This window comes from Rhipicephalus microplus, chromosome 1 (assembly GCF_043290135.1).
Source record: "Rhipicephalus microplus isolate Deutch F79 chromosome 1, USDA_Rmic, whole genome shotgun sequence".
NCBI classification, from domain to species: domain Eukaryota; kingdom Metazoa; phylum Arthropoda; class Arachnida; order Ixodida; family Ixodidae; genus Rhipicephalus; species Rhipicephalus microplus.
The window spans coordinates 154,685,377-154,702,913 of record NC_134700.1 but is presented as its reverse complement, the minus strand read 5'-3'; the positions used below and the strand labels follow the sequence as shown (position 1 = coordinate 154,702,913).

Here is a 17,537-nt window from a genome sequence, read left to right as displayed (position 1 = left end):
ATTCTCCCTACCTTTGCATTAAAGTCTCCCATCAGTATATTATACTGTGTTTTTACCTTACTCATTGCCAATTCCACGTCTTCATAGAAGCTTTCAACTGAAGCGTCATCATGGCTGATTGTATATATATATATATATATATATATATATATATATATATATATATTGTGACTTGAAGTGTCCATATTTGAAGCTGGCACATTTAGACGACGTATGATAGAGCCATGTGAATTAACCACTGATCTCCACTAGTGGAGATCAGTGGAATTAACTGCATAATGTGGACTTGTGGTCTGAAGGTACCAGAGACCCAGCATGTCAACTTTGAGGAACACGTGTTGAACAAACGTGGTCCGAATAAGGGAGCGTTTTCTGAAACAGGGATGATTTAAAAAAATTAAAGTTGAAGATGATCTTAAAGAAAAAATTTAAAAAGAAATAGAATATGGCCTTCACTTTCTCTTTTAACAATAAACCCGGGATATCCAGGTTAATAACATCAGACACTGAGTTTTCGAGCAATAATTTTCCAGCTTAAACTGATTCATTGTTCGTGAAAGTGGTTGCGATGGCTATGCACATGGCTATGCTATGCTAGGAGCTGCACGGCACATCAGAGGCGCACACTCGCCGAGTTTTCAATGTCCGAGCTCAAACAGCCCCTACGTAAATATATCGCCTCTCTAATAAATTAGCCTCCTCTTACTAGCAGCCTCTTCTTCACCTTTTTTTTTCTTTCTTTCTTCGTCTCTTCCACTACCACCCAACTCTTGTTTATTGCCCTCTGAGGGTCGCCTTCATCCCCCTATACGGCCCAACCAGCCAATTTCATTTCGCTCAGTACACAACGCGGTAGTGCACTGTAAACAACACAAGCCTTGGCGAGCGACGCACTGTTCTTGCAGAAACCTCTTCGGTGAAACACTGCATGCTGCTACCCTCACCCTGCCTGTGGGAAAGCTCCGGGGCCTTGACGTCCTCTTTGACTGCGGAGAGTCACACACATACGCATTATATCGCGGGGGTGGCGGTGAGGAGGAGGGACCTGACTGTCGCGGTTCCAACAAGGATAAGTGGAAATCTCTCCCTTTTTTCAAGGGAAATTCAATTCTGATCAGCGGCAAGATTAGTTCCAGTAACGTTATTGTCTTGAACAAAAGAGCTGATAAATGAGGCTGCTAAGGTTTGCGGCCCGGTCGGCAAGGGGCTGGAAGACGTGTTGTTTTCAATGAGCAGCACAACTTGCTGTATGATTGTGGGGGCTGGTTATGTTTTTGTTTCATCTTCAATACGACCGTTTGTTATGATTTGTTATACTGGTCATACGTGTTCTTATTTTTAAGCTTTTCAGCTGTTAATGGCACTCGATGCGCGAAATAGCCTAAACAAACCGTTGGTTGTCAAACTATTTAGAGGGATCTTTTCACTACATCTTACAATAAATTGGAAATATTCGATGATCAAAAGGTTATACTCGAATACAATTCGAAACTTTGTCGTTCAAATTGCCGATGTACAAGGTGTCTCAACTATCATACATGGAGATTAAAAAAAAGAAATGAGATGCACTACATTATGCATGGCCAATCTAGCCTACACTTTGTTCCTAGTGCAGTGGAGCTGTCATAAGCAATTTTATGGTTAACGAGATTCAATTAGCATATTATATTATTATCTATCTCCCTAGGCACTGTCCCGTTTATTGAAGGGCCAATAAGGCGCTTATATGAACTTTAAAAGCAGTCTTATTATGGTGTTTTAAGTACTAAATGCGTGCAAATTTTCAGCGACTCACCTAGAAAGCCCAATAAATCTTAGAGAGAGAAAAGGAAAGGACGCTTCGATTACTGCCTTTATTCCCCCTTTACATCTTTAACTTAGGCCATCTCACAGTGTTCGAGCCTGTTGGAGTTGTCTTTACTTAGCGATGCATAGTAGTCACTTTTTTTTTTCATTTCGGTGAGCTGCTCTATTAGCCGAATAGCACGCTGTAAAGACGTTGCGAAAAGTACCGCGATTAGACGTCCCTTTAGAATGCCTACAAATCGCTCATTCGCCCCTCGGTAATTAGGGCAGCACTTATAGTCAAATACGTAGCTATAACTAATCAAACAACACTATAAAAAATTGCAGCCGGAAGCTTCATTGTACGGGGAAATAATACGAACCGGATTTTCGTTGCGTTACACTACCTCGCTTTGCAGCTGAGACACCCCGCGTAGCTCCCACCAAAATACGCCAGCAAAGGAAGCAAACAATGCAGCAAAAAAACACTGACACGCGATTCATTAAATTTTTATTCTCTGTTTTTTAACAGAAAGTTTCCAGGTCCTCACTGAGGACCTGTGCGTACTTGCGCTCCAACTTGAACGTCAGTTTGGCATCGAACATTTAAAACAGAAAAAAAACACACACACAAAAGAATTCTATACAACGACGGCTCGTAAACTTACAACGAGCCGAGAGAAACAAAAAAGTATGATGTCTATAATCACGAGTGATTTAAATATCAGATGAGGCATTCTCTTCGCCACAATAACAAAAATACGACACATGATAAAACTATAACAGCAGGTCCCCGAAAGAGATTGTTAGTGATGGTTGCAAAAGAGACATAAAAACGTGAGCAGGAAAAAAAAAACCGCAATAGCCCGTCCAAAATAACGGTGGAGCTCGTCATGAAAAGAGAGAGAGAAAACGAGAAAATTTTCAAAAAAAAGTTATTGCGAAACGGTTGTTTTATCCGCTCGACTGACCTCCCCGAGAAACGAGCGTTCTCTGCAAAGAATAGCGTATGTTCCGAGGTCGTTCGTCTTAACGAGACAATGAATAACTTAGGCGAATGGTTTTTTTTTTTTTGTTCGACGCGAACTAGTCATGAGTAACGAAGAACGAAAAAAAAAAAGGTTAAATCTATTCGCGTATACGTGTTCAGCGTTCGGCTGCTGCCACATAATTGAAAACGAGTGTGGCGAAATTCTTTTACCGTGCATGGTCCGAGCAGAGTGTTTCGCAAAGAGCGAGCATCTCAAATCGACCCCTTTGTTAGCGGTTATAGACCAAGGAGGATTAAAGAATAATTGCTGGAGTGGAAGCTCCCGCAATGCCTTGCCAGCAGAAGTCAGTTTTTGCCACTGCCAAGATGGCGGAAACATGCTCTTTTCTGATGATGCACACTTAAAGATCAAGTGGCTTCGGCATGTTAGTGTAAATGCTACGTTAGTTCTATATTAAAAGATAGTTGTTCCCGATAAAATAGCTCATAGAAACGAGTATGGGTGGCTGAACTTCCCAAGAGCTTAGCCTCTAATAAGAGGCTCACCAAGGAAAACTAGTAACTCTAAGACGCACTTGGAGCACCGAGTGACCCGAAAAAGTTTCCACATTACACTCGTTGGGCGTGCGAGGGATACGCTCTGTTCTTAATCGCTTAACGGTGCTACTTTACCACGCCCCTAGTAAGATGGCCGCCACAGCCGCCATCTTGTCAGAGGCACGGCTTCACTCCTAGGCAATGATTTTCACTCCAGCATTTTTTTTTTAATCCTCCTTGTTATAGACCTATTCCATGTTCATAAACGGCTAGGCACCGTCGACATAGTGAGGCGCTTGGAGCGACGTCGCGGCGCACTGGCTCCACCCAAGTGCCTCGGCTACAAACGCCTCAGTACATCGACGGCGCCTGCTGGTTTACGAACGTGGAATAAGACTATAGCTCATTCAATGAACCTCCCGTTTTGATAATAAAGAATATCACGTACGGACAACACGGCACCCCGGGTTCGGCTTTATACGAAAACGCCAACGTCACCATCCCCGCCTTTCTTTGCAGAAACGCACTCTCCAAGGAACAGCATGGCATCGTTCACGAACTAAAGTGAGATTGCGGATATAAAACGCGGTAGAATAACAGAAATTATATTTGAAACAAGACTTCGCAATACCCAGTCGGCCTTTCATGGATGGAGACGTACACTTACTCCTGTCGCAACCGATAACGACCAGTTAATCAAAAACAGCACAAACTGGGGCCATTTTCATGCAACTGCGTCAACGTGTAATTAATCGCCGGCGCGCCAATTCTGCTAAGGCATTCAATGCGTCCGCGCGGTACTCGCTTTCCACGGATTGCGCAGCGCCCGAGAAGCTAAACTCTGAAACAAACAAAAAATGAAAGAAAATAACGCGTAAAAAAAAGTTCAGTCCGCGACGCGGGCATTTTCTCGAAGCGTGACGCCATGCGAAGTCGAAACTATAGAAGATAGCTCCTCATGTTCATAAGTCAGGAACAGACATCTACATGCAAGTACGCCGAGATCACGGGAGTAGCACTTGTGGGCGCGACCTGGCGATCGAGCTGAGGGGAAAAAAATGGGGGAGGGGGGGCAGGCGCCGACAGCGCACCCTACATACAAGGGAATAAGACGATGCGCATAAAACCCAGGGCCGCCACACCATATCATTTTGAACACCGAACCACGTTTAAACAAGCACCGAAACCAAATCAAACACAGAGTGAATGCCATGGTTGTTCATTATCTGCCATTCCATTGTTTTTCTGTTAATTGGAAGCCGAAGCACAGAAGCTGTGCGTGGTATGCTTTGTTACAACTGCACATCATGATCGCGTTTAAATGTTCTTGCAGTGCCTGCATAAGGCTAACCACCAATTTGACCCATGCGTTAATTACTGTGGCTGGCAAGACGTCGCATGCACTATGCGTGGTAGTTCTCAGACAAAAACCCACATTCATGTCGCCAAATAATTGCTGCATAGATCACCGATTTTCTGGCGGACATGCACGGTAAGTTCCAGAGGTGTGCTTTTCAGCAGTGATTTGTAGCGGCTATAAGCGCAGGGTCATTGTGAGTGATTATGAAAGTGGGGCATTGCAACTGATTGCCCTTTTCGCACTCATTGACCATGTTCTCAACGTAGAACTAATCACTGTTGGGCGCCTTTCCATGAAGGCACTTTCTGCTGGTGACAGGACGTGTGAGCTGGAGCAATCACGAAGCTTCCATGTAAATAAATATGTTTCCTCGCTATGTGGCCTTTGCGTCTTCCCCGTTCAGACAGTTTCACTGGCGTAAGGGTCGCGAGGATGTTATTACCTAGTAAATAACATACAAGCCATTGTGCATGGGTATAGATAGAGTGGCTGTCAGAAGATCTGTAGATCACACAATGTCGAAAATCCTCAAAAATGAGGGCTCAACTTCATCTTACTCTGCAGAGCTTTCGGAGACTGCTTTTGTGCCTTTAGTGCCTAGATAACTCCAGACAACGATTGTTTGTCCTCCACGCCTGTGATGTTCAAAGGCATTTGTAGACATATGTAGCATGGCTGTACTGAAACTTTTTCCATGCGCACAGTACTTGCACTGAATTCCCATTCCCTTACTGGTGAGTTCACAATGACGGTTCATATATCCTGCGACATTCACAGGAAGAAACACTAGAGAATCAATATAATCAGCACATTGTAGATGAAATGCCTAAACTCTGGCTGCTTCAACCAAATATTTGAGAAAAATCTGTCTGCTTTGTAAGGGAAGATTACAGCACGTAGCTGCTTTGCGCAGTTTATTAGCAACCAAATTTTATGTTTCGGGTTTACCGTTTAGCACAGCAATGACTACAATACAAATGGCTAAGATACTTATGTTTTCTGGGCGTGTTCTGCAGAAGCAGTATTATCTTATTCTGCGCATAGCAGCGCTGGCGACAGGCAAGTATGAACAACCACAGCATGGAACATAAAAAGACAAAGTGAAATAAAAACCCGTGTCTAACAAGAAGAGATCTCAATACTGTACACATACAAAAGACTGTAAATATCCAAGAAGCAAAACCGTTTTGCATTGCCCCACAGGCCATTCACAAGTAGTCCAGTAAAAAAAAAAAAGATATTTTAAGATCCCTTGTGGCAAAAGAATGAAGACAGTTCAGCAATGCCATAGTAAGTCATCGTTTTGGCCCATAATGTGCGACCTCTACTGAACTGTAATATTATTTATCTTTGTAAAAATACGTCGCCAGCATGTCAACCACACTTACGTGTGGAATTTGCATATATGAAATATGTATATATTTACAAGCTATTTACACACACCAGACGTGAACAATAACTGTACAGAGCTGTAAAGTTCCGAGCAAGCAGTTCGCACTGAGAAAACCAAATTTACAGTCTGGATTCCTAGCATCTTGCTTAGAGCATTTAATTTTGCACCGGCGCTCAACTGTGCAGCCAGAGGCCCATTCATTCAAACCTTCACTTTTGGATCAGTTATTGTGCGTACATCCCAACGGAGGCATGTTGCAATACAGGTGCAAGATGGAGCAAAAGTAGGACAACTATGGGGCTCAAGTGGCATGTTCACTAAAACAGAGGCATCAGCAGGAGAGGTACAACCAATAATACAATTAAAACAAGCCACCTACAGATTGAAGACTTCTGTGTGAAACGGAGCCCTCCAGAATACAGGCACCCTGGCAAAATGACAACTAAGCAAAACTTGCGTAGGGAGCTTATGGCGTTTCAACCTTTTGCACATTCCTAAAAATCTGCACTTAAGTGGCTGCTTACACAAAATAAAAAGAGCCTGAAATAACTTCTGGGCCGGAATATATTATACTTTTACATTGCAAGCATTTGTGGCGTTATCAAGTGTGAATGGCAGTATAGCGCACTGACAAGACACGAGACCAGCATTCAAAAGTGGATGAAATTTAGTTCCTTTTTGTATCTTTCATTTCTATTGACACCTCAGTGTGCAAAGGGGTCATTAAATATCAAAATGAAATCTACTTACTGCTTCTGTTAACACCTAGCACAAACACTTGGCACCGTAAAGCAGAGATGCACATAATTTGGCTTTAGAGATTTCTATGATAAAAACAGTGAAACAATGACCAAGTTTTTACCAATAGATATTTATAAAAATCAATAATTATTTAAGGATTTCTTAAAAGCTCCCACCCCAAATTCTGGTTATGCATTGCAATCTGAGGAAGTTCATCTAAAGAGCATATTGTGAAAAAAGATTCTCTTTAGTCATTACTGGTGAAGCTGCAGGAAGTTTAACTGTGGTGTTGCCATGTCATGAAGAAGCGAATTTTAGGGGTGTCAACCATCAATTTTGCAAGGAAATGCAGCAGTGTTAGCTAGATTAATTTAGCCCCCCCCCCCCCCCTTTCTTGCCAATCCACATTCTATGCCATATACCAAGGAATGGTTTCGTTTTCAGCACCAGTACTGCACTATTTGAGTATTATTACCCAGGTAAGGGCATAGCAAACTCACCGCAGTAAATTTTGAGCTACAGCATTACTCCAAATACCAATATTGTCATCCTTGGCAGTGCTAAAGTTTGAGTGATATGACAAATTACTTCACAACTAAGCTATATTAATAAAGTGTGCTAAGTAAGAAATATTTTTAATGCATTCAATCATCATCTATACTTTGAAATGATAAAACACACATTACGTGCAAGTGAATGTTGATCTCTTAGACTGGGGCAGTGATCAATGGTCATAACTGATGGTCTTCCAGTGCTGCTTTTTAAAAAAAATAGTCACGAAACATTAAATACGTTTGATGGATTTTAAGTTATTACAAAACTTTTGGCCCATCTTGCACCTAAGGTAAGGCATGTCAACATCTGAACACAACAGACACTTGGATGAGACAGGGAACTGTGAATGGTAGCTCAGGAACACTAAGTTGTAGTTTTCATTAGTGGGCTGCACTTAAAACCACCTGCCAAGCATTTTCACCAAGCCGAGGGTCCATGCATGGTTCAAACCCACAGCAGTATTTTCCAAGGCAGCGATTCTCGCTTGGACTTTGCAAAGCGGTGCAGTACATAATACCGGCAGGCGCTTCCTAATGGCTTACAGCATACAGATTAAGAGCAGTCTCATCAACTTGACGCTCACTTTGGCACAAATAGAATCTGTTTTGCGAAGTAGCCAGGAAAATAGAATTATTGCTTTGGTCAGCAGGTTTCTGGGCTGTAATCTGGCAGCAGATAAGCAGATAACTGCAACAAGCATAGTCAATTCTGAGCTTAATCTGGAGTCTGAAGGAAGAGACTTTCAGGAGTACCGTGAATTGGTAGACCGTCGTCAAACGCATGATACAGTGTTAAAGATGGGCACCACGAATGCAGACTCGTAAGAACTCATTGTAATAAAGAGGCGGTGTTCAAAATACTGACCAGCTTTTTCATGGACTGTACAGTCACAGAGAAATTACCATAAACGAAAGGATGTGGAATAGTCATGTAGGTAGTTACAAGGCACAGATAAATTGAAGATAATGAAACTACATTTGGCAAACTTTAATTGTTGAAGTTGCTATTCTTAAAACATATACTGTCATTGCCAATTCTTGCAGATAATTGTTATGAATATAATAAAATTGAAGCAGGGAGCGAACAGAAATAGCAGATTCTTAAATACGCTTAGACCTTCAACAAATGCTTTTTGTCACATAGAAATCATGGCCTTGTTATAAACATACGTTTATATTGTTGCTTTCGAACTTTTATCTCCACCGAAAATTTCTTAATGTCTGAGAAAATGGCAATGCATAAACTTCACAGCAAACTTTTTTCATTTGCAGAATGCAATCATGGTGCTTTATTCCATAACTGTCCCATCAACAAGCCATGACTACCGCCCCGCCGTAGTGGTCTAGTGACTAAGGTACTCGACTGCTGACCCGCAGGACGCGGGTTCAAATCCCGGCTGCGGCAGCTGCATTTCCGATGGAGGCGGAAATGTTGTAGGCCCGTGTGCTCAGATTTGGGTGCACGTTAAAGAACCCCAGGTGGTCAAAATTTCCGGAGCCCTCCACTACGGCATCTCTCATAATCATATGGTGGTTTTGGGACGTTAAACCCCAAATATCAATCAATCAAGCCATGACTACCTCAAAACACTTATATACTGACAGTACAACACCAGAAACCAAGACTGTTGACCAGCATTCTAAAACCACGCTTAAGACCAGCAAGAATTGATGGAGCTCACAAAGTGACCAATGGCAAAACCCGCCTGCGGTGTTCAGCCGAGTTGGTCTCCGCAAAGCTGAAGTCCCACTAGGTCTACCTACCCCCATGGCATAAAACCTTCCCCAGGAAGGCACACGCTCGCATTGTCTTTGAATCATTAACCCTCATAGTTGGTGGCTTCAATGATGAGATGAAACACAATGATGCACCTATCATACAGGCACACAACGGCGTTGTGTCACTCGTCCACATGCAAGATGTGCACCACGTGAGTCCGCGGCTCGGACGTCGGCGTGCCGTCGACTCCCGTCTGGCTGCCCCCTTGCAGCGCTTCGCCCCACAGCTGGGTGATCTTGTCCACAGGATTCCGGCAACCCTTGCAGCGACACATCTTGCAGCTCGCACCGGCCACATAGCAGGGGCACCGCTGGCCGCAGCACGTCAGCTTGCCAGGGTTCAAGCTTGCCGCACCGCACCGACATCCCCGGCGTGCCGCCGTCACTGGCCGCTGATAGTGAAGCACGGTCGTTGGCGTCTTAGGAGCCGCTGCCGAGGCACTGCCACACTCCGACGCCGATGTAGAATCCGAACCGGAGCGTGTGATCTCTAGCACTGCAAAGGTCCAAGCACGACAACACACATTAGAAGGCAAATGGAACGCAATTTCACTGTTTATAAATGCGTCAGAGATATAGACCAGTGACGCAATCGGGGTAGATATAATCAACTGGTAAATGAATCATTTCATTGTTCTAGCAACCTCTAATCAGGAGCAGATGATAATGATATCTTGAGGCATCTTCGACACAAGGTCACACTGCCTGCCTGTTCTAATCAGTCTTCATTACATGCACTGCCGCCCAGCATTTCTGGCCGTCTCCTCCCATTATTTTTTTTTGTTCATTCTGTTATGTACGCCGGCAAAAACTCTGCGGTTAAAGGACGTTCGTTATGCGACACGTGTAAATGTTGCGGATTAAGGACACATAATCGCCTTCCTAAAAAAAAATGGGGGGGCCCTTAAGCTTCGCCTTGAAGGGGCCCTGAAACACTTTTTCAAACAGCCATTGAATAGACTAACTAAAAGAGCTTATTGCCTAAGAAATTCAATGCCGCAAAAGTTCTTTATAGGATACCTATAAAGGACAGTAAAACGCCTGCATACGCAGAGAAAACATTTCCAGACTTTTGTAATGCCGATGACGTAGCAATACATAACTTACTGTTCAACGAATTTCCATCATTTCAAGATTTAGCCTCTGACTCCGCTGCGACTATCGAAATGTTGTGGCATAAATTCAAAGAAATTGTTCTTTTTTGCTTAAAAAACCACGTTCCTTCGAAGAAAAAGAAGACCAGAAAGATGAATCCATGGGTCACACGTGCCATTATACATGCTAAAAGAAAGGTTAAGCATTTGAGGAAAAACCTAAACGAGAAACCAAATATTTATAGCCGACAAAATCTGAGCGCAGGTATAATTGACATGAAAAATAAAATAAAGGCCGTCAAGTCTACTTTTTTTGAAAAAAAACTCTACCTCGGTTCATAGAAAGTTCCCTGACAAAATTTTGGCAATACATGAATCCCAAGGTTCGTAAAATGACCCACGAAATGCCTGAAGAAAATGCCTATTCCTCAAACGTATTAAATAGCCATTTCCAATCAATTTTTACAGTTGACGATGGAAAACAGCCTCACACAGAAATTAGAGACGAGAAATCTATTAGTGATTATTCGTTTCAGAAGAGGGAGTTTTCAACTTACTATTGAAGTTGGATGGCAAAAAAGTTCCGGACCAGACAACATACCTAACGCGTTTTTAAAAAGATATGCCGAATGAATAACAAAATACCTGTGCCTGCTTTTTAACCAATCATTGTTGTCACGTACCCTACCAAAGGATTGGAAAATAGCAAAAGTGATTCCTATACATAAGTCCGGAAATAAAAACAAACCTTCCAATTATCGGCCCATCTCATGAACATGTACGGTTGGTAAACTGCTCGAACACATAATCTTAAAGCACATAACGAAACACCTAGAAGAACACAAAATACTGTCCCCTTTTCAACACGGCTTCCGCCAGGGCATGTCTACTGTAACAAAACTCATTGAAATGGTCCACGACGCCTCATTAAGCATCGATCGCCAAAAACAAATTGATCTTATTGTGCTAAATTTCTCGAAAGCATTTGATCGGGTGTCGCACAGCAAACTCATCTTGAAACTCCAACTTCTAGGCAAGGGCAAAATTGTTGACTGGATAACTAACTTCCTAACAGACAGGTCGCAGTTCGTGGAATTAAACCATGTCCAATCTTCAATCTTACCGGTGACCTCTGGCGTACCGCAAGGCAGTGTTTTGGCGCCGGTATTATTCTTAATTTTCGTGAACGATCTTCCTTCATCTGTTAATGTTGGATGCAGATTATTTGCAGATGACTGCATCCTGTACAAAGAAATCCACTCACACGATGACCATATTGCCTTAAATACAGCGCTAGACGCAGTTTCAGCCTGGTGCAGTGATTGGCAAATGAACATCAATGAAAAAAAGTCCGCGCTCTTATGTATAACTAGAAAAAAGAATCCTTACAATTTCAATTACGTCATCAATTCAGCTACCCTTTTTAAAGTCACGAAACATAAGTACCTAGGGGTCATTCTGTCACATGACCTACGGTGGGACGCTCATACTCATTACATCACATCATCTGCGCTGAAAATACTGTTATTTATAAAAAGGCGATTACAGCAAGCACCACCACACAAAGTTACTGGCCTACAATACACTTATACGACCCATCCTGGAGTACGCAAACACTGCCTCGTTCCCGTACACAAAAAAACTAACCAGCAAGCTCGAAGGTGTTCAAAAAAAGCGCTTAGGGTCATCTTTAACAAATTTAACCAAACGAATTCACCTACAGAGCTGCTTAAAAAGGCTGGACTACTAACCATAAAAAACCGGGCGGTATTGGCACGCTTAAAGCTGATGTACGAACTGTTACATGATCAACTAAACATAGACAAGTCCCGCTACATAAAGCTATCTGCAGCTAGAACTACCCGCCACAAATACTCTCATACCCTTGCCCCTTACAGATTTCACACAGATGCCTTCAAATTCTCGTTCTTCCCGCTTGCGATCAGAGAATGGAATAACCTGTCCCCCTCCATTACCAGTAGCACATCCTTAGCCACCTTCACAAAACTAGTAGAAAGTGACTTGATAGCCTCGCAAACATAATATGGTGGTATGTGATCTTTCTTGTTATTTAGGTAAAGTGCCAATATGATTGTGCTTTGACAAATGTGTTTATATGTTTTCTTTTTTGTTGTTGTTGTTGTTAATTTTTTTCTTATTATTTTTCCCTTTCTATTGACTGTACTTAATCACTGCCTTAGACTGTCCACCTGTTATAATCCCTCTGGGACTGACAGTATGTATAAATAAATAAATAAATAAATTTATATATATATTTATATATATATATATATAGATATTGGCCGCAAAAACAAAAAATAAGGGCTCATCGGAGAAATCCCAATTGTCTACAATATAACAGGGGGGCATTTATCGAATCTTTTTTGATTTATTAGAAAAGACCCGGAGCTCCAGTTTTGTTCAATCAGCGGTGAGCTAGGTTGTGCGGCAGATAGCCTCAGCCTGCCAACAGAGGCTAAATCAAACGCCCGTGTTTTATTGTCGTAGCATACGCTAGCTGCCTTCACCCTATGAAAACCATGGAGAACGAACCATGCACTTCAATAGGTGGATAGCAAAATCGTAGCTCATGCAATGGATTGTGGGCTACGGGACCCGTCTGCACCGACTTCCAATTCGAGACGCCGTGAGGGCATTCTTGCAGGTGCTGGCACTTTTTGCGTGTTCCACCTTACATTCGTGGTACCCTCTTCTTGCAAATTGCTGCTTTATACTTGGGAGTGCTATGCAGCATGGTTAAATAATAAATTCAATCACTACGAGGTAGTTAGAATGGTGCGAGCGGTCATTTTTTCATTGAAGCGGGTTGCACCTCCGGACATATGCTTGTTTTGCAGCGAAAGTTATTATCGTGCATGCTTTCTCACATACAAAAATTTCTGCACATCATAGGAACACGAAATATCTTTTCGCTTGTTTTCATGCTGCTCACATACCCGTAAAATGGTTCATTTACTTCTGGGTTGCAAAGATAGCATTCCGGGCTCTATACAACGAATGGCCTAGTATGTTGCATTTCGAACGCTATAAATAAAACGCGCTCGTAGTTCTCTGGCTTTTTTGTTTTACACCTTTCAATATCTCTTTACATTAGGTGTCGTCCCTCACACATTAAAGTATTTTTTTTAATGCACGCGAAATTCTCTGCACTCATCGTACAGTTGTGCATCATTGCTTTTAAGGCTATGAGTTGGAATATAACTCAAGTTATCGGCACTTCCATAAATTTGACAGACAGTAAGCGATGTGGATTATGCAATAGAAATATACTATATCGGCAAACTTGATCATACAAAGTACGCGTCCATATGCAGACATTCATAAGCATGTACACATATGTGCGAGTGATTTCGAAGTGGTATCGGTATGTGTATGCGCTCGAAAATACTAAATCGAGGTGATTCTGCAAATGATTATTGCGTGTTACAAAGCATAACCGCACATTGTGCTCGAAACCCATCTCACAACATTCCTCGTTTTGTGCCCATGTCCACGTCCCGCTTCGTTCTATGAAATGCGGGCAATATCATATATCCACCCACAAGAAGTATTGAAGAACACAATCATTGAACAAGCGGCAGCAAAAGCGTCACAGAATCACACCTGTTTCCTCCCCGGTTAAACCGCACAGCAGGCACCTTGAAGCAGCGAAGGGATATGCCTCGAACCGGAAGTAGCGTAGCAGACGTCGTGCCGTTTTGCTACCCACCTGTTAGTCGTACAAGCCTTACGCAGTTTCAAAAAGCTTAAGGCAGCGTCTCCTGCGCCGCGCGGCGCAGCTGCCAGCTCCACACAGAAGTGGCTCCTGCGCCGCACGGAAGTGACGTCACTTTAAAACTTATTACCTAAAGCTAGTTAAATGTGTATATTATTCATGTGTAATGCGTTAAACCTACAAAAATTTTACTAAGCAGGTGTTTAATGAGTCAACTAGCCTAGGTTTGTTATTTAAATACATATTACAAGTATTTTAAATACAGGGGGTGCCATGGGCGCTGCGGCTGTGAAAGGTAAACACTGCGAGATCACAGAACACCTAGCGAGATGGTAGCTGGCTGCGATGTGTTAGGTGAAACTCCGATGAAATCGTGGCCATGGCCTAGGCCACTCCAAAGGAGGACTGGAGTGTCGTCGCTGCTTCATGTGATTGCTGGATGCTTAGTTGAACCTGGTGGTTGGAGCTAGCGCGGCCGTCCACCGTGCCGCAGCTTCATCTGAGTGTGTGCGCCATAAAGTTTCTCAGTATGATGTGTGGATTACAGTTGTTGGACGTACTGCATTTTCTAGATTGCAGATCCAATATTGAAGGGCCTGTGGACGGGACCACCACCAGTAGCAAGTCGGGCTGATGAGGAGACGCAAATGTTAAAACAATACATGCATGAACAAAAACAAAGAGAAAGTATCGATAACTGCAATGGGTCTTGAACCACCGACCTCACCAGTTGATGTGTTGCTTTAACCAACTACGCCACAGCTGCCGACCAGTATGAGATGGCAAACAAGCTGGTTTTGTATTGTTGTCACGCTAAACCTAACATTTTCGTTCACTTTTTCGTTTGGACGTAATTTCAACTGTTTTCATCGTTATGTGTAGACGTACCGCTAGACACTGCCGACTATTCAAACAAAACGCCTAACCGGAAAATGCATGACGTCACTTCCGTGCGGCGCAGCAGCCGTTTCTGTGTGGGGGTGGCTCGTGCGCCGCGCGGCGCAGCAGTCTCTGCCTGCCAAAGTTTAAACCATGACCTACTACACTCCTGACCTGCCCAGAGAGCACCTCTTCCAGCGCCCACGTTCTAGTTCATACCTTCTGCCGCTAGGGCCGTAACTTAGGAGCACTGTGGCGCTAGTCAGCACCTGTTCGCTGACGTCAGCTTGAGTGTTCGTGGTCATATTTCGGCCAACAGAGCACTCATATTGCGTAATTATTATGCACTAATGAAAAATAATTTTGAAACAAATATTTCAAAAGTCATTCACAAATTCTTTGCAATTAAATGGACGCAACATCACATATGCTGTCCTACACTATGTAAGTCTACGGATTCTCGCATTTGTCCACCAGTGTGCAATAAATTTTTCGTCACACTGAACAGCTTACTTGACCAGTCATCTAAGTGAAAAAATAGTCACATATATGCCGGCTGTTCATCACGGAATGCAGCCGTTCTTACTCTAGCGCCGTCCAAACAGCCGTAAAGTAGCAGACGAACAGGTTATAGGTAGCGCCACCTACGGCGAGCGATTGAACGAGAGCGGGGACACGCGCTCCCATAGGAACCCCGCTATCTGAACAGGTCAGGAGTGTAGTAGGTCATGGTTTAAACAAACCGCTCTATCAAACGGCGTCGCCATCTGGCGGGAACTTTACAAAGCGCCAAAACGCGGGCCGGTAACGCGCGCCGCCCCGTGAAAATCCACGGAAGCTTCGACACTCAAACCAGCCAGCTCTGGAAACAGGGGTAGCTATACTATTCAAACTATTCGCCCCTCAGTCTCACAAATTAGAGAACACATCGAAATAGCGATCGAAACCGTTTAGAAAGTAATAAGTTCTCATTTGCACACACAGTTTTTTTTGCAAACACGAGCGAAAGTGAGCGAGATTGTGGGAGCGTGTCTCTCGTCAGTCAAAACGGGGAAAACCGTTGAAACAACACGATTCTTTGCACTCATTGTCACGAACTCACGACAATGCAGCAGTTCACTGCAAAGAACGCACTACCAATTAAACGTGCAAGTCGTTCTCTCAACGTTAGGCGACACCTAAACAGCAAAGAAGCACGCGGTAGCGATAGCTAAACTGCGGTATGTGCCCCTGAAATACGCGGGGGTAACAACCGTGCAGTAAATTTCAAACCAGCATTTTCAAATACCTCCCAAACAAACAGGCTGTTCTCAAGCAACGGCACTTACCTGCGGGCACCTTTATGAGCTTGTACGGCGCTGAAGTCGCACGGTCGTGCGCTATTGCCATCGCATCTCCATTGAGCAGCACAGCGCGACGCGCTCTGTCACCGCTCACACTTTTAGTCACCGCGGCTACGGCCGAAGTCCGACTCACGACACGCGGTGCTTGAGCAGGTACAGTTGTGGATGCTGCTGCCACACAGGGCGATGATAAAGGGGAAAACGAAGACGAAGCTGCCAAGGAAGGCACTACGGACGACGAAGTCGACGGCAAGCTCGTCGAGCTGGGCTCAACGCGCCGATAATTGTCGGTCAGACGGGACCCTTCGACGACGATGTCTCTGAAAGTGACATTTGTACCACCGTTCAGACTGCCCCACTTTCTCTGAAACCTAGGCATGCACAGGTACAGGCAGATATTCTTGTAGCACTGCAGCACGATGCGAAGCTGCTTGTTCTCGGTGAAACCCGACGTGCTGCTGTTGCAGTCAGCGCAAGGCGCGCTTAGCCGCATCGTCTGACCCATGCACCCTTTGCACACAGCGTGCCGACACTTGGACGTACTCGAAGTCATTGGGACGACGAGGACGTTACCACAAACACTGCACGTAAGTGCCTGCCTCAGCAGGGACAGCAGGCGATATATGTCAGCCCAGGCGCTATGGTCTTCGAGGTCCGATTCAAACACTTTCCTGCACAGTTCGGAGTACAGTATCAAACTGTTCATGGTTCACGATGCGGGCTTGCTTCGGAGGCCCCCCGCACCCCCACCAAGCACTAAAATATGACTTTTCGTGCGCATTTAACGCTTGTACCTATCCATGTTTTGTTTATGGGATGCCGATGTCGCCGCCGCTGCGGCTTACGGTTTGGTTCTGAGGCACGGCGGGTCAGCTGTTGGCGATGAATTGGCGCCGACTTTGACTCCGTTTCGATTCAGTCGACAATGAAGACGGCCGCAAATGAAGATATGTTCATATCTGGCAATAATTCGAAGCGGCTTTTTAAAAACAGCGAAAATACTTTGTTTAAATGCTTCAGTTAAGCAAAGCAGAAACAAGAACGCAGCCCGCGTGCGATCCCTTTTGTTGCTAATGTTGTAGTGTCGTGGTGCTAACGCTTATTTGGATGGGATGAGGCAACAGCTAAAATAAAAGCTTTTGAATACAAGAATTTAGGTGTGACAGTATAGAGAATACAATATAAGTGACACATTTCTTTCTCTCGATTTCTGCCACCATGTTCAGACTTGACGTAACAGACTTTTTTTAAACCCTCAACAACAGTGGCCAATACAACACGAGGATAATCTACGTCTAAAAGACGTCTAATGTGTGCGTTAAAACTATTTTCAATTAGAGCTATT

The 17,537-nt window shown here is 43.8% G+C and overlaps 1 protein-coding gene across 1 annotated transcript; it reads right to left on the bottom strand.

The window, feature by feature from the left end:
* Nucleotides 1–2,279: 2,279 nt before the first annotated feature.
* On the bottom strand, nt 2,280–17,065 carry LOC119178224 (uncharacterized). The gene is made up of 2 exons (XM_037429418.2): nt 16,178–17,065; nt 2,280–9,636 (listed from the first exon to the last, which is right to left on the bottom strand). Exons 1-2 carry the CDS (start codon nt 16,896–16,898, stop codon nt 9,263–9,265), a joined length of 1,095 nt encoding a protein of 364 aa, XP_037285315.2. The 5' UTR covers nt 16,899–17,065; the 3' UTR covers nt 2,280–9,262.
* Between the last annotated feature and the right edge of the window lie 472 nt (nt 17,066–17,537).

Bases quoted from the DNA above. Each gene is read 5' to 3' on its own strand.
- LOC119178224 (XM_037429418.2), bottom strand. From the start codon at position 16,898: ATGAACAGTTTGATACTGTACTCCGAACTGTGCAGGAAAGTGTTTGAA. The intron at 9,637-16,177 runs GTAAGTGCCGTT...GGACCTTTGCAG, and splicing joins GCTCATAAAGGTGCCCGCAG to TGCTAGAGATCACACGCTCC.